This window comes from Erythrolamprus reginae, chromosome 1, assembly GCF_031021105.1.
Source record: "Erythrolamprus reginae isolate rEryReg1 chromosome 1, rEryReg1.hap1, whole genome shotgun sequence".
In the NCBI taxonomy this organism is placed as follows: domain Eukaryota; kingdom Metazoa; phylum Chordata; class Lepidosauria; order Squamata; family Dipsadidae; genus Erythrolamprus; species Erythrolamprus reginae.
The window spans coordinates 385,794,783-385,819,683 of record NC_091950.1 but is presented as its reverse complement, the minus strand read 5'-3'; the positions used below and the strand labels follow the sequence as shown (position 1 = coordinate 385,819,683).

Sequence of the window (24,901 nt, the reverse complement as noted above, 5' to 3'; positions counted from 1 at the left end):
GTTGGTTTCATCGAAAAAAATCACCCAGAGAAAGTAGCTACAAGTCGTTCAGCAGCACTTTTCAATGACACCTCATTGACTCACTTTCGCAACATTTTGAAAAGCAGGCAAAAGCAGATGTCATTGGATAAATTTCTTATGAAAAGAGCTGCTCCAAGTGAAAGTGCAGCCAAAAAGGCAAAAACAGATGATTAGGCTACTGTGTACATATGTAAATTTAAAAGTTTAAGAAAGTTTACAAGTTAAGTGTAAGAAACTTTATTGTTCATTTATATGTAGATGTACATCTCTTAATTAAAAACATGTCTTTTTGCATAATTTAGACTAACTTTGTGACTTTTTTGAGGGCTGGAACCAATTAGAATTATTTACATTAATTCCTATGGGGAAAAGTCATTCGAGATACGAGTTGATTGACTTACGAACCCAGGTCCGGAACTAATTAAACTTGTATGTCGAGGTACTACTGTATTGACAATAGAAGGGCACGACTTATTATTAGGCTGGCACGCCTATCTCTGGTACGGAAGAGACAAAACTCATACATATTTCAAAAAGCATATATTAAGAAATTATCTCATCCAAATATGGAAAATAATAAAAAACAATGTACTAAGGTACCAGAATGGGTTTCACCAATAGAATTAACATATCCAAATTTAATCAGGCCCCACAATACAATTAGATATAAAGAATTATTGGATCAGCAAATGAATATAAAAACTAAGGAAGAATTGGAACGTAATGGTAAGAAATTAGATTGGTGGACATACCTACAATTAAAAGATACGTATCAAAAAGATAAAAAGGAATATGGTTTTCAGACAAGGAGGGGCGAATTGGACAGGACACTATTAAAAAACGATGAAAAATTAATTGGCAAAATATACAAATTTTTGATTCGTTATGAGACAGAAGTGGAAATTGTGAAAGAGAATACGATAAGCTGGGGAATAAATTTTGGCTACACAATTGAATTAGAAAAATGGGGAAAATTATGGACTAATAATTGGCGAATGACAAAATCGACTGCATTCAAGGAAAACCAATTAAAAATGTTTTACAGGTGGCACCTATCGCCAGGAAGACTATCAAAAATGTTCCCAAAAACCTCTCCATTATGCTGGAAGTGCAAAAAAGAAAGAGGCACGTTCTACCACCAATGGTGGACATGCACACAGGCAAAAAAATTCTGGAATAAAATAACAAATTGGTTAAAAGAAATAGTAAATGAAGAAATTGAAAAAAAATCAGAATTATATTTATTGGGTATTTTTAATAAAAAAAATAGAAAAAGAGGTAAGATATCTAGTCATACACATACTAACAGCTGCCAGGATAGTATATGCCCAACAATGGAAAATAGACAAACTACCGGCAGAAAATATAATAGTTAAAAAAATACTAGACTGTGCGGAGTTGGACAGGTTATCTAAAAGATTAGAGGGAAAAGAAGAATCAGATTACTATAAAATATGGGCAAATTTTTACGATTGGCTAAAGAAAAGAGGAACAAAGAAATAATTAAAAATCTATGCAAAGCAACATGTCAAATAAAAGAATTGAAAAATTAATACTATGTGAAAGATAGCAAAAATTCTCTGATCTAACACCTAAAAAGTGGGGAAACTTTCATTTCCCAAATGTTGTAAGTGTATGTTTTTATGTATGTTTTTTCTTTTTTGTATGTTATATTTGAAAAAAAACCAAATAAATAATATATATACAGTGGTACCTTAAGATACGAACTTAATTGGTGCCGGGGGGAGGTTCGTAAGACGAAAGGTTCGTAAGACGAAACATTGTTTCCCATAGGAAACAATGTAAAGTCAATTAATCCGTGCAACCAAAAAAACCCCCGCAAAAAAACGGCTTTTGGCGACTGCTGGGAAGCCGCGCGGCTGTTTTAAAAGGTGACAGCCGGCCTGGGGGGCTTCCTAGCACAGGGTTCGGGGGTGCTGGGAAGCCCCCCAGGCCGGCTGTCACCTTTTAAAAGAGCCGCGCCGCTTCCCAGCTGTCTCCTGAAGCCGAACGCGGAAGTTCGGCTTTGGTGTTTGGCGTTCGGAGACAGCTGGGAACCCAGCGGTCTCCCGAACGCCGAAACCGGAAGGGCCAAGGTGGGGGGGGGAGAACAGGAGGCTCAGCATTCCGTCAGTCGCAGCGCTGGCTGTCAACTTTTCTTTTTAGCACTGGGGAGGCAAGTCAGCTCCTGCCCAGTGCTAAAAAGAAAAGTTGACAGCCAGCGCTGTGGCTGACGGAATGCTGAGCTTCCCGTTCTCTCTTCGCCCCTTCGCCCCCCTGTGTTCCTAGGAGAAGTGCTGGTGAGGAGCAGAAGGTCTGTCTTGCCTCAATCCCCAGGAACACAGGGAGGCGAAGGGGCGAGGGGGGGGGGAAAGAACGGGAGGCTCAGGAAGGGAGCTCGAGAAGGAGCCCACGGTCAGTCGGCTGCGGGCGGGAGGAAGGCGATTGTTCCGCTGCCGCCAGCATGGCCTGGCTGGCAGCGGAAGATGTAACGGAGCCCACGGGGGATTCGCCTTCCTCCCACCCGCAGCCGACTGATCGTGGGCTCCTTCGCAACCTCGGAGAGCTTCCAGGGCATGAAAGCTCACGAAAACCAGGAAGCTCTCCGAGGTTGCGAAGGAGCCCACGATCAGTCGGCTGCGGGCGGGAGGAAAGCGAATGCCACGGGGCTGGGCTCGGCTCCCCCCTCGGCTCCCCCCCTTACCAGCCCCACCGCGGAACGCTCCATTCTGTTCCCTGCCGGCCCGATTGAGCAGCCGGCGGTCTCCATTCAGGGAACAGAATGGAGCCTTCCGCGGCGGGGCTGGTAAGGGGGGAAGCCGAGGGGGGAGCCGAGCCCAGCCCCGTGGCATTCGCTTTCCTCCCGCCCGCAGCCGACTGATCGTGGGCTCCTTCCCGATCTCAGAGAGCTTCCTGGTTTTCGTGAGCTTTCATGCCCTGGAAGCTCTCCGAGGTTGCGAAGGAGCCCACGATCAGTCTCGGCTGCGGGCGGGAGGAAAGCGAATGTCACGGGGCTGGGCTCGGCTCCCCCCCCTTACCAGCCCCGCCGCGGAACGCTCCATTCTGTTGCCGGCCCGATTGAGCGGCCGGCGGTCTCCATTCAGGGAACAGAATGGAGCCTTCCGCGGCGGGGCTGGTAAGGGGGGGAGCCGAGCCCAGCCCCGTGGCATTCGCTTTCCTCCCTCCAGCCCCTCAAGTTGGATGCACCCTCGCTGGCCCGCTCGGCCGCGCCTCCTCGCCCGCCGCCTGCCCAGGATGCAGACCTGCTGCCTCGCCCCACGCCCGCCGATCCTGCGCCTCCTGCTTCCCCCCCCCCAGCCAAAAATACAAAGGCTGTCAGCCGCCGCCCGCGGAGCAATGGGAAGCTGAAGCCGCCGGCGGTTTCAGACTCCCTCTGCTCCAGGCTGCTCTGCCCTGCCTGTCAGACCGTCTTTGTGTTTTTCGCTGGCGGGGGAGAGCAGGAGGACCTTCCTGACTCCCTCCCCCAGCGCCGGACCTCCTGCCCTCTCTCCCAGACAAAACCCCAAAGTGGCCTCCCGAACCCGGAAAGAAGCCCCACCGCCGGCTGTCACCTTTTAAAACAGCCGGGCGGCTTTCCAGCAGCCTCCGAACGCTGAACCCGGAAGTTCGGGTTTGGCGTTCGTAACACGAAAAAAGTTCGTACGAAGAGGCAAATTTTTTCTGAACCCCGGGTTCGTATCACGAGTTGTTCGTAAGACGAGGGGTTCGTATCTTGAGGTACCACTGTATATATATATATATATAGTGTGCATTTGTCAAGCCTAAAGACAAGGGGAGGGGAGGGGGTTCAACCTTTGTTACCTTGGAAAGGGGTTGCACTGGTTTGAGACTGCAACGGGGTCACTGACAGCAACAGCTTTGATGAAGTCAGTGGATCACCCATGCCAGGAAGGCTGCCAGAGTGATCCTCACTAAGCTTGCGCAACCAAGACAACCAGTGCACTCGACTCAAGCGTTTAGAGCCAACTTTTCCCTGCTCCTTACCAATGTTCCCTCTATTTTTTTTCCCGGTGTGGGCGGAAAAGTATAATGTCTGACCGGCACATTTTCATGCCTGGGCATGGATTGGTTAGAAACCCAGTCATTAAGCGAATCTGGCTTCTCCGCCCCCTCTCCCCCATTCTCTTTGCTTGTGAGACGGTCGCAAAAGTCACATGACCTCAAGACCCAGCAACGGTCATAAATATGAAACGGTGGCCAAGTTTTGATCATGCGATTGTGGAGCTGCTGCGAAGGTTGTAGGCGTCACTTTTTTCACGATTGTTGCGACTTTGAATGGTCAGTTAATGAACCATTGTAAGTCGAGGACAACCTGGCTACCCCCCTAGATGTTTTTTGTGGCGCTTCAAAATGGACTCCTGATCTGCTTCTAAAAGAGTGCACTGGTCAGACAGATAATCCTTGACTTCTGTTCTGACCCCAATGGAGGCCGATGTTTATCTCCTGAATAAGAGGGTTATTAAGTGAGTTCTGCCTCACTTTACAACCTTTCTTGTCACAGTCGTTAAATGAATCCCTGCAGTTGCTTGTCAGAAGTTCCCAAAAGATGTTCACATAACCCTGGGACATTGCCACCATCATAACTATGGACCAGCTGTCAAGTGTCCAAAGTTTGATCCAATAACCCCTTTATTTTTCTAACAAAGTCCTTCCTTCCTAGACAGAAGAATAGAAAGAATAAAATGGAAAAGGGGATTAAAAATGAATACGAAAAAAGAAAAGGGTTTTGGTTCAAAGTTCTGCTCAGATTAAAGAAATTGGAATTTGAGAAGGGTTGATTAAGCTTGGAGTATTGTTTTATTTGCTCTTTTTTAACTTTTAATTGTTTTTTCTATTTAGATGTATAAATTTAGGAATTGCTGATCTGTTTTAATAAAGTGAGAAGTATTGATTATAATAAGATATGTAGTAGGTGATACTGATTTGGATTAATGCATAAATGGAATTGAATTTAGAATTGTTGGGGAGATTAATGATGTTAATGATTTTTAATTGATTGAAAATAGAGAATATTTAGAATTTTTTTCCTTTTTTTCTTTTCTCAAATTGACTGAAATTTAAGATTAATAATTAAGTAAGAAATGTATATAAATATTAATTGGATAAATATTAGACGGGCTGAAATAATTTTTAAATTTTGGATTAGGTAAATGTACTATTTAGAGGGGGGAGGTCTGAAATTCGTATACGTTTATGTTTTGTTTTTAATTTTCTTTTGTTAACATCTGATTGGCTATATAAGGTTTTCTTGGTTTATAGAAAAATGTATAAAGAAAGAAGGAAGCACTTTGGCATAATGGTTAATAAGTTAGAAATATAATTGCTGTTGTACTTTTTGAAGGAACATTAAGGAGGGAATTTAATTAAAAGAACAGGATGACAAAATTAGAGAAAATACTTTTTGATGATTGATATTAGTCAGTAACAAAATACCGCATTTTATTTATGGAAAATTAGATGGCACACTGTATTGTTTGAATGTATGTTGAAAGAAAAAATTTAAAAATAATTTACACCCCCAGAAAAATCCTTCCTTCCTCCATCCCTCCATTTCATTCTCCTTCCGTCCTTCCTTCCTTCCTTCCTTCCTTCCTTCCTTCCTTCCTTCCTTCCTTCCTTGTTCCCTCCATTTCTCCTTCCTTCCTCTCTACTTCTCTCTTCCCTCTCCTTTATATTCCTTCTCTCCACTTCTCTCAATTGTTTCTTTTTCCTCTCCCTCGTTTTCTCCCTCCATATTTTTCTCATTTTTCTCTTTCTCTCTCTCTCACATTCCCTCCCCCTCTCACTTCCCCCTCTCTTCCCCTCTGTCTCTCTGCCTCCATCTCTGTCTGAGCCAATAGGGAGGGAAAGGGGGTGGTATTTCTCTCAAATTCCTGGCTTACCAAAAAAGCACTGCTGAGGGGGGGGGGTCTTCCTTCTCACGGTTTTTTTAACGCCGCCCTGGTGGAGGAGGAAGAGGCAAAGTGGCCTTGCCGAGTTTTCTTTCTCTCTCTCTCCCCCCCCCCCCATCACAGCTTCACACATGCAACTCTTCGCCAAAACTCTCGGTGACGCCTGTTCAAAGGGCCATCACCACGGGTTCCTCAGGCGGGAGTTGCTGCTTCCCTCCGAGCAGCCCAGCCAGGCAGCCGTACAAAGTGCAGAGATTATTGCCGCCTCTGCCTTCACTCGGAGCCACCGTGGTTGAGCTAAGTGAGAAGAAAAGGCACATCGACCACATTGGCTCCCTGAGTGGAGGCAGAGGTGGTGGCAATAATCTTTGGACTTTGTGCGGCCACTTGGCTGGGCTGCCCAGGGGGAAATGGCAGCTCCCACCTGAGGATCCCACGGCGACGGCCGCCGGCTGGCGGTAGTCACAGGTGGTGGGGGGAGGAAGGGAGCCTCCCACTGCAGATTGGCCGATGCCGAGCCTCCCGGTTGCGGCCTCCCTGCCCCCCAAGCAGGCTGGCAGGGGGATAGGATGCACGCATGTGACATTCAAAACAAGAAAAACCTTTGCCAGCCTCCGCACTTTCCTTGTCACCCCCCAGCCCCCACACCTGGCTCCTCTACGCAGCCTTGGAAAAGGCTGTGCAGGGTATTGTTTTTGCATGCGTGGCCGCGCACCTTAGAGGGAACACTGCTCCTTACCAGACCATCCCAACAGCCACCGTGAGAGCCCACTACCCAAATTAGCAAAGTGCTCATGTGTCATAATTAGAAACAAAAGGAAGTATGTTCCCTATCACGACTGCAAGGCACTTTGAAAGTGCCGTGCAGTGGTTTGTTGTCACCTGTGCAGCTGCACAGCTTAGAGGGAACAGTGGTTCAGAGACAGGATTATTGCAAAGCGTAGATCTGGGGAAGATTGCAAAAGTATTTCTGCTGCACTGAAGGTTCCTAAGAGCACAGTGGCCTCCATATGGAAGAGGTCTGGCACAGCCAAGACTCTTCCAAGAGCTGGTGACCCAGTCAAACTGAGCAATCGGGAGAAGAGAGTTAGTAAATGAGGCAACCAAGAACCTGATATTCACTCTATTTTTTTTAATATAAATTTTTATTACATTAAAAATGTGTACAGAAAAGTAAAGGGAATATATATAATGTACATTCTAGCAATTATAGTTTACTTATATAGGATGCGTGATTGGGGAAGGAGAGGGAAAGAAAGAAAAAGGGATTTAGAAAGAAGGAAAGAAGTACAAGAGGAGGAAGAATAGAAAAATAAAGCAAGAAAAGAGTAGTATGAAGAGTGTGGGGGACCAGCGTTAGAGCTGGAGCTTCTGTTTTGCGGCCTGTAGTTTAAGCATATAGGTGGTATAGATTTTCCTGAAGTTTTATCCATATGTATTTGACGTAGTTGCTAGTGTCATCATTTATCAGCGATTTATTCATTCATTTATTTATTTATTCATTCATTCAGTTTCTTTGTGGTTCAAAATTTGTTTCGATCGATGTTTACATTTTATCGTTTCAATTTAGTATTATGATTCATGTTATTATTTACTGGTTTTACATGCTGTTTTAGTTGGACATTTTTCTTGATGTATAATTTTTAAGTAGGGTTAGGGTTAGGGTCATCTGCCCAGTACCATCCCAACAGTGATGTGTGGTGGTGGTAGCATCATGCTATGCGGATGTTTTTCAGAGCATGGTTTGGGAGACTGGTCAGTGTTGAGACAAAGCTGAATGGAGCAAAGTGCAGGAACACCCTCAATGAAAACCTGTTGCACAGTGTCCAGGACCTCAGACTGGGTCAAAGATTCACTTTCCAGCATGATAACGATCCTAAGCACGCAACCAAGACAACACAGGAGTGGCTTAGGGATAACTGAATCTCCTAGAGTGGCCCAATCAGAGGCCTGACTTGAACCCTCTAGAACTGTGATGACGAACCTATGGCATGCCTGCCACAGGTGGCATGAAGAGCCATATGGGAGGGCACGCGAGATTTCCATGTTACCATTCCATTGCGCAACTGCACACTGGCCAGCTGATTTTCAGCTTTGGAAAAAGCCATTTCATCCTCTGGATGCTTCAGGAAAGTTTCCCTGAAGCCCTGGAGGTATAAAAAAAATCCCCCAGCAGACAAATCAGAAGTTCGGAAAAACACACTTCCAGTTTGCCTGTTTGGGCATTTTTTTCACCTACCAGCAGTGGTGAGTTCATACCAGTGTGGTCTGGAGTGGTAGGAACCCACTAATGCAATTTTCGGCGATTTTTTTTTTTCTGGCATCTCCTGAGAACGAGCTTCTCAGCTGTTCTTCGGGCAAAGACATTAAGATGAGAGCAGGCCAGAGGGGTTCGTCTGACATGGAGACACCAGAAAAAAATGCTGAAAATTGCATCACTGGGTCCATACCATTGCAGCACTCCGGGCCACACTGGTATGAACCCACCACTGCCTACCAGGCTTCAAAAAGGCCAGTGCCCATTTCTACAATTTTGTTTTCACTTTGTCATTATGTGGTACATATAGATAATGAGAAAATGAATTTCATTTTAAACTGTACATACAGTGATCCCTCGATTATCGCGAGGGTTCCGTTCCAAGACCCCTCGCGATAATCGATTTTTCGCGATGTAGGGTTGCGGAAGTAAAAACACCATCTGCGCATGCGCTCCCTTTTTTTCATGGCCGCGCATGCGCAGATGGTGGAGTTTGCGTGGGCGGCGGGGAAGACCCAGGGAAGGTTCCTTCGGCCGCCCAGCAGCTGATCCGCCGCCCACGCAAAGGGGAAACCCCGATCTTCGGCTCCTCGCTGCTGCTGCGGCCGCCCAGCAGCTAGCAGACGAAGATCGGGGTTTCCCCGCCGCCCACGCAAAGGGGAAACCCCGATTCGGCTCCTCGCTGCTCCCGCGCTGCCGAGCAGATCAGCTGCTGGGCAGCCGAAGGAACCTTCCCTGGGTCTTCCTCGCTGATGCCCCCCCTCGCCCGCCCGCCTGCCGCCCGCCAGCAAGAGGGGGAGAGATAGAGAAAGAGAGAGAAGGAAAGAAAGAGATGAGAGAGGGAGGAAGAGAGTGTGAGAGAGGAAGAAGCAAGATAGAGAAAGAGAGAGAGAAGGAAAGATGAGAAAGGAAGGAAGAGAGTGAAGTCATCGGGTGGGAAAAATCGCGATATGGCGTTTCGCGAAAATTGAGGGATCACTGTACTAGAATGTATAATCACGCTGTATAAATTGTAGCTGAGTAGTTAGATTGTAATGATAAAAGATATTTTGAGACAAGGAATGTAATCACTATTCCTATTTTTAAAATGTAGAGTATATATTTCATGAATTACCCTGTTTCCCCGATAGTAAGACACCCCCGATTGTAAGACGTATCGGGGGTTTCAGGGGGTTCGGCTAACATAAGCCGTACCCCGAAAGTAAGACATATGTCTTACTTTCGGGGAAACACGGGGGTATTGCCGGGGGGGGGAGCCCGATGACATCGCTTCCAAGCTCCCCGCGCGCCCTTCGCCTCGCTGCGGCGCCACCGCCTCTTCCCCTGCCGAGGCTCGGCTGCAATCGGCCAGCAAGGCTGACCGGCTCCGAGGCAAGCGGCCAGAGCTGCGCCCTCCTTCGCCCGTCCCCTTTCCAATGTAAGACATACCCCGAAAGTAAGACGTAGTGGGGCTTTTGGGGGTAAAAAGAAAGTAAGACACTGTCTTACTTTCGGGGAAACACGGTAATTATGAACTGCAAAACATGTGGAGCAATGTTCCTCTAATTTTTTTTTTGGTGTGGGCGCGAAAGTATGGTGTCTGAGCGTGGGACTGAGCAGCATAGAAGTCTAAATAAATAAATAAATAAATAATTTTTTATGCCTGGGCGCCTGATTTTTTTTCACAGATGTCACCCAAGACACCTTATTGCATAATTATTTGGGGCTCAGTCCTGGGGCACAATAAGGTCCCTTCCCACTATGTTATTCTGTTATTTTATATTTCAATTAATATCATTATCCTCTTATAATCCAGATAGGCCATCATGCCTACTCCTCCTTTTTATACATTCTTCTTAAAAGAAACAAAAAACCCTTATACAACTTTTTCCTAATTAGGAAAAAAAAAATCCCTTCTTTTTTATTAAAAGAAATTAATAATAAAACAAAACCAAAATCTATTACAGTACTATTAAAACTAAAACAACCAGAAAAACCAAAAACGCAACTATTAATTAATAAATCCATGCTTTAAAATCTTCATTTATTAAATATTTATCATAGTATTATAGTAATCTAATAATACTATGAAAATCTATCTGAACACCAATATATTTCCATATTTACTTTTCTATAATTTCAATATTTCCAAGCTCAATTACTTTTCAGGCACTTAGCATTTACTATTATTAACTTTCATCAATCCTCTACATTTCCAAGTATATTTTAAATTCATAATGCAAACTCATAATACCATACAGTACATATCATAAACCCCTTATTTTTCCTATGTATCTTCCATTAATTTTACCTATGTAATTCTATATAGTTCTAAAATTCTAATCCAATTTTACAAATTAATACATCCTAATATTAAACAACAAAATTAAATTAAAAACAAAACATAAACATATATGAATTTCAGACTCCTTCCCCCCCCCCTCTAAATAGTACATTCCCATTTTGTTTTTTACTTTAAAATAAGGTATGTGCAGTGTGCATAGGGATTTGTTCATAGTTTATTTTAATAGTCCGGCCCTCCAGCAGTCTGAGAGACAGTGAACTGGCCCCTGTGTAAAAGGTTTGGGGACCCCTGCCTAAATATATCTTTTACCATCAAGAAACCATGTTAACCATGATAAAACCTTGTTTTTATCTTCTTTGTTAATCAAACTAATTTATGAGTGGAAATACAAAGGTATAGTTGCTCCCAACTAGTATATTATGTTCACAGAAGGCTTCATTTTAACAGAAGGCTACAATTGTTTGCATGTTTCTTTGGCTATAAATGCCAACCAGCAGTGGAATTTATTAAATATCTTGCTAAATATCTGTCCAGTCACTAAAGTATCATACATTTACTGATTCCTCTAGTTCAAAGTTTCAAAATGTATACTGTATTAGGATATTACTTAATGTTCAATTTTATAAGAGTTCTGTTTTAAGAGAACTGTCTAAGACATCTTATTTACAATGTAAATAAGAGTCTGCCACAAAGAAGGGGGAGTCAAGTTATTCTCCAGAGCACCTGTAGGACAAGAAGCAGTGGGTGGAAACTAATCAAGGAGAGAAGCAACTTAGAAGCAAGGAGTGAATGTGAGAACAATTAATCCATGGAACTACTTGCCTCTAGAAGTTGTGAATTCTCAAACACTGGAGGTTTTAAAGAAGATGTTGGATACCCACTTGTCTGTAGGGTTTTCTGCCTAAGCAGGGGGTTGGACTAGAAGACCTCCAAGGTCCCTTCCATCTTGGTTGTTAGAAAATGTTTCACATTTTAAAATATCTGTACAAAGCCACAAGAGACATCTGTTTAGAGGAACATCTTCCCACCTTGTAGACAATACTTCTAGAAACTGGGAATAACCATAAACAACTTCTACATCTAGTATCCAATATCCAGTATCTAGTTCAGGGAACACAGATCAGTTTGACATGCCTTGATTGTTAATGAATTATCTCCCTTCAGTCTCTCTAGGACTTTCAGCTGACTTGCACCTAAGGAGGTTGTTTTGATTTATTTATTTTTTTGCAAAAGCAACATCATTTAGAAGCAATTACAAATGCCTTCAATGAGAATTAAAAAAAATACAATATCCAATGAGAAAAAGCCATACTTTTCTCTCCTTCTTTCTTCCCCACTCCTTCCCCACGGTGGAAATCAATCCAGTCAGTTTTAAAATCATGCCGCATTTTGGAGTCGGAGGGAGGGGGGAAATTAGCCGACTGGGCTTTTCTCTCTTTTTCTCAAGGGTGGAAATCCAATCCAGTCAGTTTTAAAGTTATGCCACATTTTGGAGTCGGTACAAATGATCAAGGTCTGGTCACCTTATTCTAATTGCCAATTCCAGCGCAGAGGTAAGACCTCCGCGCTGGAATTAGAAACTCGTGGGCAGACATCTCAAATCTCCTGTGCTATAGCGCACAACTCTCATTAGAGGGAACACTGATGTGGAGTCTTATTTTATTCTCTTTGTTTTTCCAATCATCCTATTTGAATATAACCTACTACTATCATTAAGATGAGATCGTGAAAATGTCTTTTTGCCATCTTTTTCCTGGACCATGGATATTTTTCAATTTTTGACCATATCCTGATCACCTTTGTTATAACTGACTCGTTGGTTGAGGTTTAATTAGTTACATGATCCCTTAGGTTCCATCATTTCTTAGATATCAGTTTAATCAGTTTCAGTTATTTTGTGGATGTATTTGACAGGAATTTTTGGGGAAAAAACATCTTCGAGCTTTAGGCTTTTCTTGTGGAATGTCACTTAACTATTCTGAGATTGGCTTCAGGACTCAGCTGGGAAGCGGCGCGAGCGAACGGCGTGGGCGGGCGAAGGGCGGGCGAGCAGCAGCGAGGAGTCTGCATGGGCGGCGGGGAAACCCCAATCTTCGGCTCCTCGCTGCTGCGGCGGAAGTAAAAACACCATCTGCGCATGCGCAGATGGTGTTTTTACTTCCGCAGCGCTACTTCGCGAGAAACCGATTATTGCGAGGGGTCCTGGTCCCGAGTCTCTGGAGAGGGGCAGCATACAAATCCAATAAATAAATAAATAAATAAATGATCGGGGGATCACTGTATACGTTTCTCAAGAGACAGATAGGATAGTCTGGTATTCCCATCTCTTTAAGAACTTGCCACAATTTGTTGTGATCCACACAATCAAAGGCTTTAGCATAGTCAATGAAGCAGAAGTAGATGTTTTTCTGGAACTCCCTAGCTTTCTCCATGATCTAGTGTATGTTGGCAATTTGATTTCTAGTTTCTCTGCTTCGAAATCCTGTCTGTATTTCCGATGTATTTCTCAATCCATATTTATTATTTATTATTTATTTATTATTTAGATTTGTATGCCGCCCCTCTCCGAGGACTCGGGGCGGCTCACAGCAGAGAAAACAAATCATAAATAATCCGAGCAAGTTTAAAACATTTAAGATTTAAAAGAAAACCCCATATACTAACAGACACACTCACAAGCATACCATACACAATTTAAACATGCCTAGGGGGAGATGTCTTAATTCCCCCATGCCTGACGGCAAAGGTGGGTTTTAAGGAGTTTACGGAGGAGTTGGTTCCAGAGAGCCGGTGCCGCCACAGAGAAGGCTCTTCCCCTGGGGCCCGCCAACCGACACTGGAGCCTAGCTAGTAGGATTTTAAACATAACTTTACTAGCATGTGGAATGAGTGCAATGGTGCGATAGTTTGAACATTCTTTGGCATTGCCTTTCTTTGGAAGTAAAATGTAAACTGACCTTTTCCAATCCTGTGACCACTGTTGAGTTTTCCAAATTTGCTGGCATATTGAGTGTAGCACTTTTACTGCATTGTCAAGATTTTGAATAGATAACTGGAATACTGTCACCTCCACTAGCTTTGTTGTTGCTCAGACTTGCTATGGTCCATTTGACTTTGCATTCCAGGATATCTGGCCCGAGGTCAGTGACCATCCCATCGTGATTATCAGGAACGTTATTTTTGTATAGTTCTTCTACATAATTTTGCCACCTCTTCATAATCTCTTCTGCCCCTGTTTGGTCCCTATCATTTTGGTCCTTTATCATGCCCATCTTTTCATATCCAATTTTCTTGAAGAGATCTCTAGTCCTCCCTATTCTGTTATTTTCTTCTACTTGCACTGTTCATTTAAGAAGGCATTGTTATCTCTTCTAGCTATTTTCTGGAATTCTGCATTTAATTGAGTGTATCTTTCTTCCTTGCCTTTTGCTTCCCTTTTCAGCTACTTGCAATGCTTCCTCAGACAGCCATTTTGCTTTCTCCTTATTAATCAATATTTTTGTTTTGAGTTACAAGTTTAGAAGAAGGGGGGGAGAGAAAAGAAAAATAGAAGCTTCAAGAAAATGGATGGTTATTTTATACGTATAATTTAGTACACTTATGAATATATTTGAATATGATTTTTATTTGATTTTTATTTATTATATTATTGATTGACTTTATAATGATTTCTTTTTTATATGTAATGAATTTTTGGAATTTTTGGATTCTGAATGATTGATGACTTGATGACCTGCAAGGTGCCTTTCAAGTCTAACAACAAATAAGTAAATAAGTAAAACTCTGGGGGATGAAATGCCAGAAAAGACATCTAGAGATGGGTCGGGGGGGGGGGGGGGGAAGTAAATCTGAATCCAACTGAATACTTCTAAGAGCTCATATTGAGACTTATAAATGCTGCTCAAGGCAGCAAGGTGCGCCGCCTTGATTGCATCAGCGGAATCTCACCCAGCCACCCTGTTTAGGGTGACTCGCTCCCTCCTTAACCAGGGGGGAGTTGACAAACTCTTGCAGGGTAGTGCTTGTCAGGATCGGGGCCTGCCTGATGCAATATTCCAAATTGCAGAGAGAATTGTAACTTTAACAATGTAAAACTGCTACTCACGGTGAATATGCAAATTGTAATGTAATCTGATTGGCTGACAAAGTAAATATACATAATGCGCCTTTGCATAGGTGTGGCTTGTGGCTTGGCTGGAAGGTATTGTGGCTTAGTATATTTTAGAGCAGACCTGGGCAAGGGGCGGCCCACAGGTTGCATCCGGCCCACCCACTGTGTGTGACTGGCCTGCCCGTTATCTGAGAAAAATATCCCGCTTTTTTAAAATGTTCTCCTCCCCTGGGGTTGCAGTGGAAGCCTGGAAACAGCGGTCCGGAGGCAGCCGCACAGCTCCTCTGCCCAAGGGAGGCTCAGGACATTGACAATAAGGTGAGCGCTAGGCGATGAGGTCACTGTGGCTGATGTCAGGAGCCTGAGAGAGACGCTTTGGGAGAGCTGAGAGAGTGGCCGAAAGAGATAGAAGCAGCAGCGGCAGCAATTGGGGTGCGGGCAGGTGGAGGAAGCGGTGGTGACGGAGGAAAGAGAGGAAGAAGGAGAAGCAGAGGCGGCAGCGGGGGGGCAGCAGCAGCCGCGGGCCAGGAAGAGCTGGCTCCTGAAGGGAGGGGCCAGCCCTCTTAAACCATCCCAATTTTCTCATGCGGCCCCATGGCAAAATTAATTGCCCATCCCTGGTTTAGAGTGACTTGTGGTGGCTGAAGACTTGTAGCTGAATATTGTAACTTAGAATAGTAGATAGAGAATTGTGAGTACTTTGTATAGTAACTTCTAGAGAGATAACTACAGTTAGTGTAGGTTTGCTACGAAAGAAGTAAATATTTTCCTAAGAAACTCTGCAGTAAGTGTCTTCAATTATCTTGAAGGCAAAGGTTCCTGACATCCTGGTCTGAGGCAGGCTGGTTAGCTGCTTTGCCTATCTGGGTGGGCTAGCTTCTGCAAAGTGTTACTCCAACAGTGCTGAGGATTTAAATGGGTTTTTCGTAGATAAAATCGCTCAGATCCAGACAGACCTTGACTCCAAATGGAATGTAGTATTGGCTGACAATGAGTCAGTCAAGGTGACAGAGGCTCGTCTTAGTCCTGTTGTGTGGAAGGAGATTGACCTGGTAATGCCTGATGAAGTGGACAAGGCCATGAGAATTGTGAGTTCTGCCACCTGCTTATTTGATCTGTGTCCCTCTTGGTTTATTTCAGACAGCAGGGAGGTGACACGGCGCTGGGTCCAGGAGATTGTCAATGCTTCTCTGAGGGAGAGGTCCTTTCTGGCACCCTTCAAAGATGCAGTTGTGCATCCCCTCCTCAGGAAGCCTTCCCTTCCCAGCTGTTTTGAACAACTATTGTCCTCTCCCCAACCTTCCTTTTATTGTGGGAAGGTTGTTGAGAAGGGGGTGTCGCTCCAGCTCCAACGGTCCTTGGATGAAGGCGATTCTCTGGGTCCTCAAGAGTCAGATTCAGGCCCAGCTACAGCAATGAAACTGCTTTGGTCACACTGACGGATGATCTCTATCCTAGTGCTTCTTGACCTCTCAGCGGCTTTTGATGCCATCGACCATGGCATTCTTCTGCTCTGGATGGAGGGTTGGAGGTTCGAGGTTCCTGTTTTGCAGTGGTTCGCCTCCTACCTCTCTGGCCGGTTGGAGTCAGTGTTGGCAGTGGCCAGAGGTCAACTCCTAGGCCCCTCCCTTGTGGGGTTCCTCAGGGGTCGGTCCTTTTGCCCCTGCTTTTTAATATCTGCATGAAACCGCTGGGTGAGGTCATCCGACGGCCCGGGGGGAGTAACCATCACTATGCTGATGTTACCCAGCTATACATTTCCACCCCATGTCAACTCAGTGAAGCAGTGGGAGGTAATGTGCCTGTGTCTGGAGGCTGTCAGGGTCTGGATGGGTGTTAATAACTGTGGGCGCAATAATTAGAAAATGGAAGACATGCAAGACCACTGATAATCTCCCTCGATCTGGGGCTCTATGCAAGATCTCATCCCGTGGGTCAGAATGATCACAAGAACGGTGAGCAAAAATCCCAGAACCACACGGGGTGGGGTGACCTAGTGAATGACCTGCAGAGACCTGGGACCAACATAACAAAGGCTACCATCAATAACACACTACGCCACCAGGGACTCAGATTCTTCAGTGCGAGACCTTTCCCCCTGCTTAAGCCAGTACATGTCCAGGGCTGTCTGAAGTTTGCTAAAGAACATTTGGATGATTCAGAAGAAAATTGGGAGAATGTCATATGGTCAGATGAAACCAAAGTAGAACTGTTTGGTAGAAACACAACCCATCCTGTTTGGAGGAGAAAGAATGCTGAGTTGTATCCAAAGAACACCATACCTACTGTGAAGTATGGGGATGGCAACCTCATGCTTTGGGGCTGTTTCTCTGCAAAGGGACCGGGATGACTAATCCATGTACATGAAAGAATGAATGGAGCCATATATTGTGAGATTTTGAGTACAAACCTCCTTCCATCAGCAAGGGTACTGAAGATGAAACGTGGCTGGGTCTTTCAGCATGACAGTGATCTCAAGCACACCACCAGGGCAATGAAGGAGTGGCTTTGTAAGAAGCATTTCAAGGTCATGGAGTGGCCTAGCCAGTCTCCAGATCTCAACCCTATTGAAAACCTTTGGAGGGAGTTGAAAAGCTGTGTTGCCCAGTTGCAGCCCCCAAACATCACTGCTCTAGAGATATGCATGGAGGAATGGGCCAACATACCAGCAACACCCTGCGGAGTCTGTGGAGAGGGGCAGCATACAAATCTAATAAATAATAATAATAATAATAATAATAATAACAACAGTATATGCCAACATTGTGAAGACTTACTGAAAATGTTTTACTTCTGTCATTGCCAACCAAGCATATATAACAAAGTATTAAGGTGAACTTTTGTTATTGACCAAATACTTATTTCCCACCATAATTTGCAAATAAATTCATTAAAAATCAGACAATGTGATTTTCTGGATTTGTTTTCTGATGTTGTCTCTCATAGTTGAGGTCTACCTATGATGTCAATTTCAGGCTTCTCTCTTTTTAAGTGGGAGAACTTGCATAACTGGTGTCTAACTAAATACTTTCCCCCCCCCACTGTACGTACCGCCCCCTCCATCCTGGTCTTTCGAAAAGCTCTGAAGACCCACCTCTGCCAGCAGGCATGGGGACCGTGAGCAACAAGATTGTCTCTGGCCGATGTTGTGAATGATTGATTTGGATTTTTAGAATTTTGCTAATTTTGTATATTTCTTTTAAAATAATTAGATTTCTACACATATATTGTTTTATTTATTATGTTGTATGACACCCTGAATCGCTTTGAGAAGGGCAGCATAGAAGTCTAATTAATTAATTAATTAATTAATGGGAATCTTGGGAGAGAAGATAATAGCTTCTCAAAAGATTGCCATGGATCAAATAGGTCACCACCAAGAACTGAATTATGTTTCCAGGCTTCCAGATTTCTCATGCCCACTCTTTATTAATTTAACAATTGGGGGTCTTTTAACTCATTTAAACTTCTCGTTGCTAAAGTTTCAGAAGTTCCATGTTTCTCAAAATACATGATATAATTCTTCATATATTTTTAATAAGATAGTTATATATGAATGCAAGGTAGATGCAACCTAATTGGCAGCTGATAATGTATTGTTTCTTTATGTAGCTGTTGTTTACTGTCTACAGGTATCAAGAAGTATGTTGTTGGCTTAATTATCAAGACCTCCTCTGATCCAACATGTGTTGAAGTGAGTAAAAGTTCCTTGGGGATAAGAAGTATCCTTGTAAATTAAATAGGATATGTCTTAATTTCTATATTTTTCTCTCTTAACCTCTCCCTTTTCTTTCATTCAGAAAGAGAAAGTATACATCGGGAAATTGAACATGATTCTTGTTCAGGTGAGTCGAATTTCTGGTCTTTATATATTATTTAAGTTTAGAGTAATAATTGTTCACTGTTCTGCTGCAACATTCACTATATTAACTTTTCATGTTTTGCAGATACTAAAACAAGAATGGCCAAAACATTGGCCAACATTCATCAGTGATATTGTTGGGGCCAGCAGAACAAGTGAAAGCCTTTGTCAGAACAACATGGTCATCTTGAAACTGTTGAGTGAAGAAGTTTTTGATTTTTCCAGTGGACAGATAACTCAAGTAAAAGCCAAACATTTAAAGGACAGGCAAGTGATTAATATAAGGAGTGTACCAGAAATGCAATTCTGAATTGTAATGAAAAACAAATCAAATTATCCACCTAGTGTCAAGAGCCTTGAACATAAGAAAGTGGTATCAGTTAAGATACATTTTCTTGAATTGTGTTCCTTGATACCAAATAACCATTACTTTCCATTTCCTCTGTCATGGACAACAGTTGTTTAACCTTTCTGTACCAAAGAAGATACAACTCCATAGTAGCTGAGCTGCCTTACTTAAAAAATGATGTTCCTTGCTCTATTTTGTCCAGAACTTCCTAACTCAGCAGTCATTTTGCATCATTGAAGGTGCAGAATTTCCTTTGGTGATTTTGCCAATTTTTTTATTAACAGCTGGAGATTTCTAGTTTCTTATGGATACACATAGACTGTTGAACTTCTAATCACTGTCTTTGTCTTGAATGTATTTATAAGGGTTGGATAAGTGTCCTGTTGTAATGTTGTACAAATTGAGCTTTTATTTTAAAAAGTAGCTTAAATGTTATCGATAATTTAATTCACATTTAGTAATTGTATTGGCAATAATATTACATGATAATACAAACAGCTAGAGAAGAGCCCCTCTTTTCACTAGGTGCAGTGGGAGTGGACAAGATAGCAGGAGTTCTCTGTTGGGACTCTTCCTTTTAGTAACAACTTGCCCATCCTGGGTAAGGATAATTTTCATTTATGAGCACCTGGATGCTTACAAAGACAATCCAAAGAGCCTTTGGGGATCGATTATACATATTGTTTGAATGTCACCATACATTAAAAAAATAATGTAGATGGGAAGTACTTACTTTTTTCACATAATCATAATTTGTGCAATAATATCTATATTCCACCTTAGTCGTATTTACTAAGGTGGCAAATGAAACTGCCTAATACTAAACCTTATTATTTTCTCTTGCTCACTAGCATGTGCAATGAATTCTCACAGATATTTCAGCTATGTCAATTTGTGATGGTAAGTTTTATAATATAATTATTGTTTATAAGATACCACTTCACAATATAAGTGGATTGGCTCACATATCATTTTATTAACAGGAGAACTCTCAAAATGCTCCTCTTGTTCATGCGACATTGGAAACTTTGCTTCGATTTCTCAACTGGATTCCACTGGGCTATATTTTTGAGACCAAATTGATCAGTACATTAATATACAAAGTGAGTACTTGTCATGTGTAGATTAATTTACTGAGAACAAAAAATGGATCTTGAGTTTGCCTAAGAAGCAAAACATTGCAACTTATGTTGTTGTTGTTTTCTTTTATAGTTTTTAAATGTTCCTATGTTCCGAAACGTTTCTTTGAAGTGCCTGACAGAAATTGCTGGTGTCAGTGTGAGTCAGTATGAGGAACAATTTGTCACACTCTTTACTTTAACCATGATGCAGTTGAAACAGGTAACTTTACATACAACTATTGATATTTTCTATTTGCCTGTTAAATAAGTAGCAGGTTTCCTTATATATATCCTGCTCACATTGAATAAGCTGCTCTTGGCTTGTTTAAATGCATTTCCCCTACAGAAGCCTTTTTTTAAAAAAACCTGCAATGGCTTTAATACACAATTACACATTAATTACAAAATGTTAAGTACATGATAATATATGTTGTTTTAGATTAACAGCTGGACATAAGAAACAACAGTTTCTTATGGATACACATAACTTGTGTTGATGCACAATAGAGAGTTATTTTATGGATTCAGTTTGCTTGTGTATCATTCATTCCCAAAAGTTTTTGGTAGCTAACATTGACAGTTTATAAGTATATAAAGTAACAATCATATTCATATAAAAATGTAAACGCCATGTGTCTGTGAACCCTAGCTGCAATTAAAATACCCCTTTCCCATGAAAGTAGAAAGGATTTTATTAACATTTAAGTGAGATAGAGTCAATTGAATATCTTGACAGGAAGGAGTTTAAAAAGCAGAGAGTTACTGAAAGTTGCTGTTGGGTCCAAAATTATCCGAAACAGTCAGATTAAGCAAAAGCTTCCTGATCAAAGGTGAGAAGAACATTGCTCATTTAAAGAAGCATTGATTACTGACTGGATACAATCTCCTGCCAAGTCATGGGAGGCCTTCACCAACCATGAAGATCCCTTCCACGGTCTTGAGACTCACCGACATAATAATTCCACTTCATAAAAACAAGACTCCAGTCATCTATGGGTTCTGCCAAGTTGAAATCCAATTCCTCCTCATGTTTTTGAGTGGTTTTGTCTGCCAAATGCTGCAAGAATTCTTCACAATCTTTCTTCAATTCATGAATATTCTTCTATTGAAGTGATGGAGTCACCTTAAAAAGGTCAAAGGGTAGCATTAAGCCAATGTCATAACTATTATGGTAAAATGCTTTCTTTCTGCTGCTTGACTCACTTCTGTATATACACCAGTGTAAGCTCATGCTTGCACATATCAAACTAAAGAAGGATTTTCCTCCAGGGACATTCAGTGCAATTCTACTACTCAATTTTCCTAAACTGCAGTGAATGTGCGAACAAGAGATACCTCTCCAGTACAATCCAGTCCAAACGCTCTGCCAGACCCCTTTATTCCAGGAGATGACCAGAATTTCATCTGAATAGCCCAGTAAATGTTTGAGAAAAGACCTCTGAAAAGCCACAAGATCCATAAAACAGCTGTAGCAGACTGATTTAATAAGTGCTCCTCTGGTGCAGGGGAAAGTTGCACTTCAAAATTCCATAGCATAGTGTGAGATCTCTCCCGTCAGTGCCATGGTTGCCATAGCAGCCATGAATTCCAAAGCCACTCCAGATCTGCTGAAGAAAGGTAGGTTCCCATTTCTATATCTGGGATATATCTCCATCATCACAACAATCAAGTTAAGCAGCATATAAGCAGCAAACAAAATTGGGCTCTCTAGGCCATCTGAATTTATTCCAAATATCTTTAGTGTAGCACAATTTAAAGTCTCAGATTACAACTTCTCCCTACCTGCTGCTTGTCCAGGAACTGTATCTATTGCAAATGTCAAAAACCAGGTGAACAGATTTCCAACAGAAAAACATCCTCTTCTTGCACACAGGTTTCAGTAATATAAGATACAGTAAAATGATTTGTTAACTGCTCAAAATCAGCCTTAATGCTATATCTCTGAATGGTATACTATCTTCAGCTGAAAATACATGTGGGACTTACAAGTGGACTGAAATTTCATTCTTCTCAGTTAAATTATTTATAGCTTCAATCAGAAAACAAAAATCAGAATATTTAAGCAAAGCTTTGTCACAATAAGTATAGAAACATTAGTTTATTATTTATTTATTTGTTTGTTTATTTACTTACTTATTTTTTGGATTTATATGCCGCCCTTCTCTGTTGTCATTTCTGAAGTGATATATTATCTCTGAAGTCTAGTCCTATCTATGAATGAGAACTTCCATGTATTTTTCAGATGAAAGTTGTGTAAGAACTATTTTATAACTCTAGGGCAACCTTTCTTAACTGATTTAACTCCCTTCTATGGGAGGTTATAATTTTTAAAAATGCATTTTTTGATCTTTATACACTGCAATGCTAGTACTTAAATTTTAATGCTCTGACACTCTGTGGCAACCTGCTGCTTTGCTGTTGTAATTTTCATAGAACTTGAACTGTATATATTTTTTGCAAATTTTATGTATTGTTCAGGGGGTGAAATGCTCCCAGTTCGGGCGTGGCTGCTGGTCGTCAGAGAACCGGTAGAGATCACAGCGTGAGCCGTTGCCCACCCACCCATTTGGGTTTGTTTACCCTCTGCGCACATTGGGTTTGTTTACCAACACGTTCTGTGCATGCGCAGAGATGAAAGAACCCAAATGGTGACAGGTAGGCCATAACTCGCACTGGGATCATTACTGACTATCCGACAACCAGCAGGCACCCCAAACCGGAAGCATTTCACCCCTGGTATCGTTTTCCACAGATTATTATTTTCTTTTTATTATTGTTGCTTTGTTTTTGTTTTGGCAAAAGGGAAAGAAAGCATTGTCCTGTTTTTAAAAAAAGATGCTTAAATTTATTAAGATCAGAATTTTTTTTCAAGGGTACATCCAAGATAAAAAGGTTGAAAAGGTCTGCTCTGGGGAATAAGTACAATGTAATGTCTTCATTTATGTATGTTTTATGTCATACACAAAAACTAAGATTATTAACAGAACTTTTAAGTTGAAGATTATAACTACATTTTACATTCTTAGATGCTTCCTTTGAACACCAATATTCGACTAGCATATTCCAACGGAAAAGATGATGAACAGAATTTCATTCAGAATCTCAGCTTGTTTCTCTGTACCTTTTTAAAAGAGCATGGTCAACTTATAGAAAAACGTTTAAACCTGAGAGAGACGTTAATGGAAGTAAGCTACTTTTTATTTTTATTCACACCTATGTCATATTGAAGATGTGGAGTTAAGTTTAATTGTCATTGCACCTTGTACAACAAAATTAAATGCCATTTGAGTGCACATTATAACTATAAAAGTGGAACACAAACACGCATCCTTCACATTCTATACCAGGGGTCCCCAAACTTTTTACACATGGGGCCAGTTTACTGTCCCTCAGACTGTTGGAGGCTCAGACTATTAAAAAAACCTATGAACAAATCCCTATGCACACTGCACAAATCTTATTTAAAGTAAAAAACAAAATGGGAACAAATACAATATTTAAAATAAAGAAGTAATTAAATAATTAAGTAATAAAGTAATTTATACTTCTTTATTAACAAGTAAATTTAAACTTAAATCAACAAACTCCCTCCATTTCTCCTTCCTTCCTTCCCTCCCTCCCTCCTTCCTCTCCATTTCTCTCTTCCCTCTCTCTTTTCTTCCTTCACTCTCATTTGTTTCATTTTCCTCTCCCTCGTTTTCTCTCCATCATTTTCTCATTTTTCTCTTTTCTCTCTCTCTCTCACTCTTTCCATCTATCTCCCTTTCTCTCTTCCTCTCTATCTCTCACTCTTTCTCTCTCTCCCTCTCTCTCTATCTCCCTCCTATCCTCCCCGCCCCTTGCCTCTGTACTGCCTCCTCGCTCAGCAGCAGACCGCGGTGAGTTGACAGGAGATTCGGGAGCTTATTATATCTATTGATAAAATCTCGTGGGCTGCCGCGGGCCGGATAAATTGCCTCAGCGGGCCGCATCCGGCCCCCGGGCCGTAGTTTGGGGACCACTGTTCTATACAATTGCGTTGAAACCCCGATATTGTATTAGTATTGCACAATATAGTAGAATTCAATATAGTTACTGCTCTGGGATAAAAGATGCTTTTCAGCCTATTTGTCCTTGTTTTTATTATCCTATACCAGTGATGGTGAACCTTTTTTCCCTCGGGTGCCGAAAGAGTGTGTATGCACACTATCGCTCATGTACGAGTGCCCACACCCATAATTCAATGCCTGAGGAGGGCAAAAATCAACCAAATCGGTTCTCAACCACACTTCTGGAACGAATTGTGGTCGAGAACCGAGGTACCACTGTACTTCTATGTAGACTAGTGTCTAAATTTATGGATATCCATATCTGCTGGCACGTGAGCTGTTGCCTTAGCTCAGCTCCAATGTGCATGTATATGTTAACCAGCTGTTTTTGGCTCACATAGAGCCTTTGAGATGTCGTTTTTGGCTTCCAGAGAACCTCCAAGGGGGGTGGGGGAGGGCATTTTTACCCTCCAGGGGAGCCTTTGGAGTCGGGGAAGTTGAAACATGAGCCTACTGGGACCACCAGAAGGTGGGAAACAAGCCATTTCCAGCCTTCAGAGGGATGGGGGGAAGCTATTTTTATTTATTATTTGGATTTGTATGCCGCCCCTCTCCGCAGACTGAATAGTAGACCAATTGAAGATCCTAGAAAAGACTGATCAGCACAGTTTTTAAGCACTCAGCCAGAGATACCATCAGGACCAGCAGCCTTTCTAGGGTCCACAGCCTTCAGAATGTTCCTCACCTCCTGTACTTTCACAATGAGGTGGGGGCTACAATGGGCTGGTGGCTGTATTTTAGCTGTTTCTGATGTCTTCATTTCAAACCAAGCAAATAAATGATTCAGCTCCTCTGCAAACGAAGCATCACTCTCAGCAGGGTGACATTGGTTTGTTGATGATTGGTAATTTGTTGAATCCCTCACCAAACCTGCCTTGTTATTACTACAAAGATTA

The 24,901-nt window shown here is 42.2% G+C and overlaps 1 protein-coding gene across 9 annotated transcripts in view; it reads left to right on the top strand.

The window, feature by feature from the left end:
- The window catches only part of XPO1 (exportin 1), a 79,453-nt gene that overhangs the window by 33,504 nt on the left and 21,048 nt on the right, over positions 1-24,901 (top strand). For all 9 annotated transcript variants that reach the window (XM_070734815.1, XM_070734809.1, XM_070734813.1 and 6 more), the window contains 7 exons: positions 18,218-18,279; positions 18,386-18,430; positions 18,533-18,714; positions 19,648-19,696; positions 19,780-19,899; positions 20,009-20,137; positions 22,944-23,102. In XM_070734815.1, the coding sequence (XP_070590916.1) occupies positions 18,218-18,279; positions 18,386-18,430; positions 18,533-18,714; positions 19,648-19,696; positions 19,780-19,899; positions 20,009-20,137; positions 22,944-23,102 (746 nt within the window). The remainder of the gene's footprint in view (positions 1-18,217; positions 18,280-18,385; positions 18,431-18,532; positions 18,715-19,647; positions 19,697-19,779; positions 19,900-20,008; positions 20,138-22,943; positions 23,103-24,901) is intronic.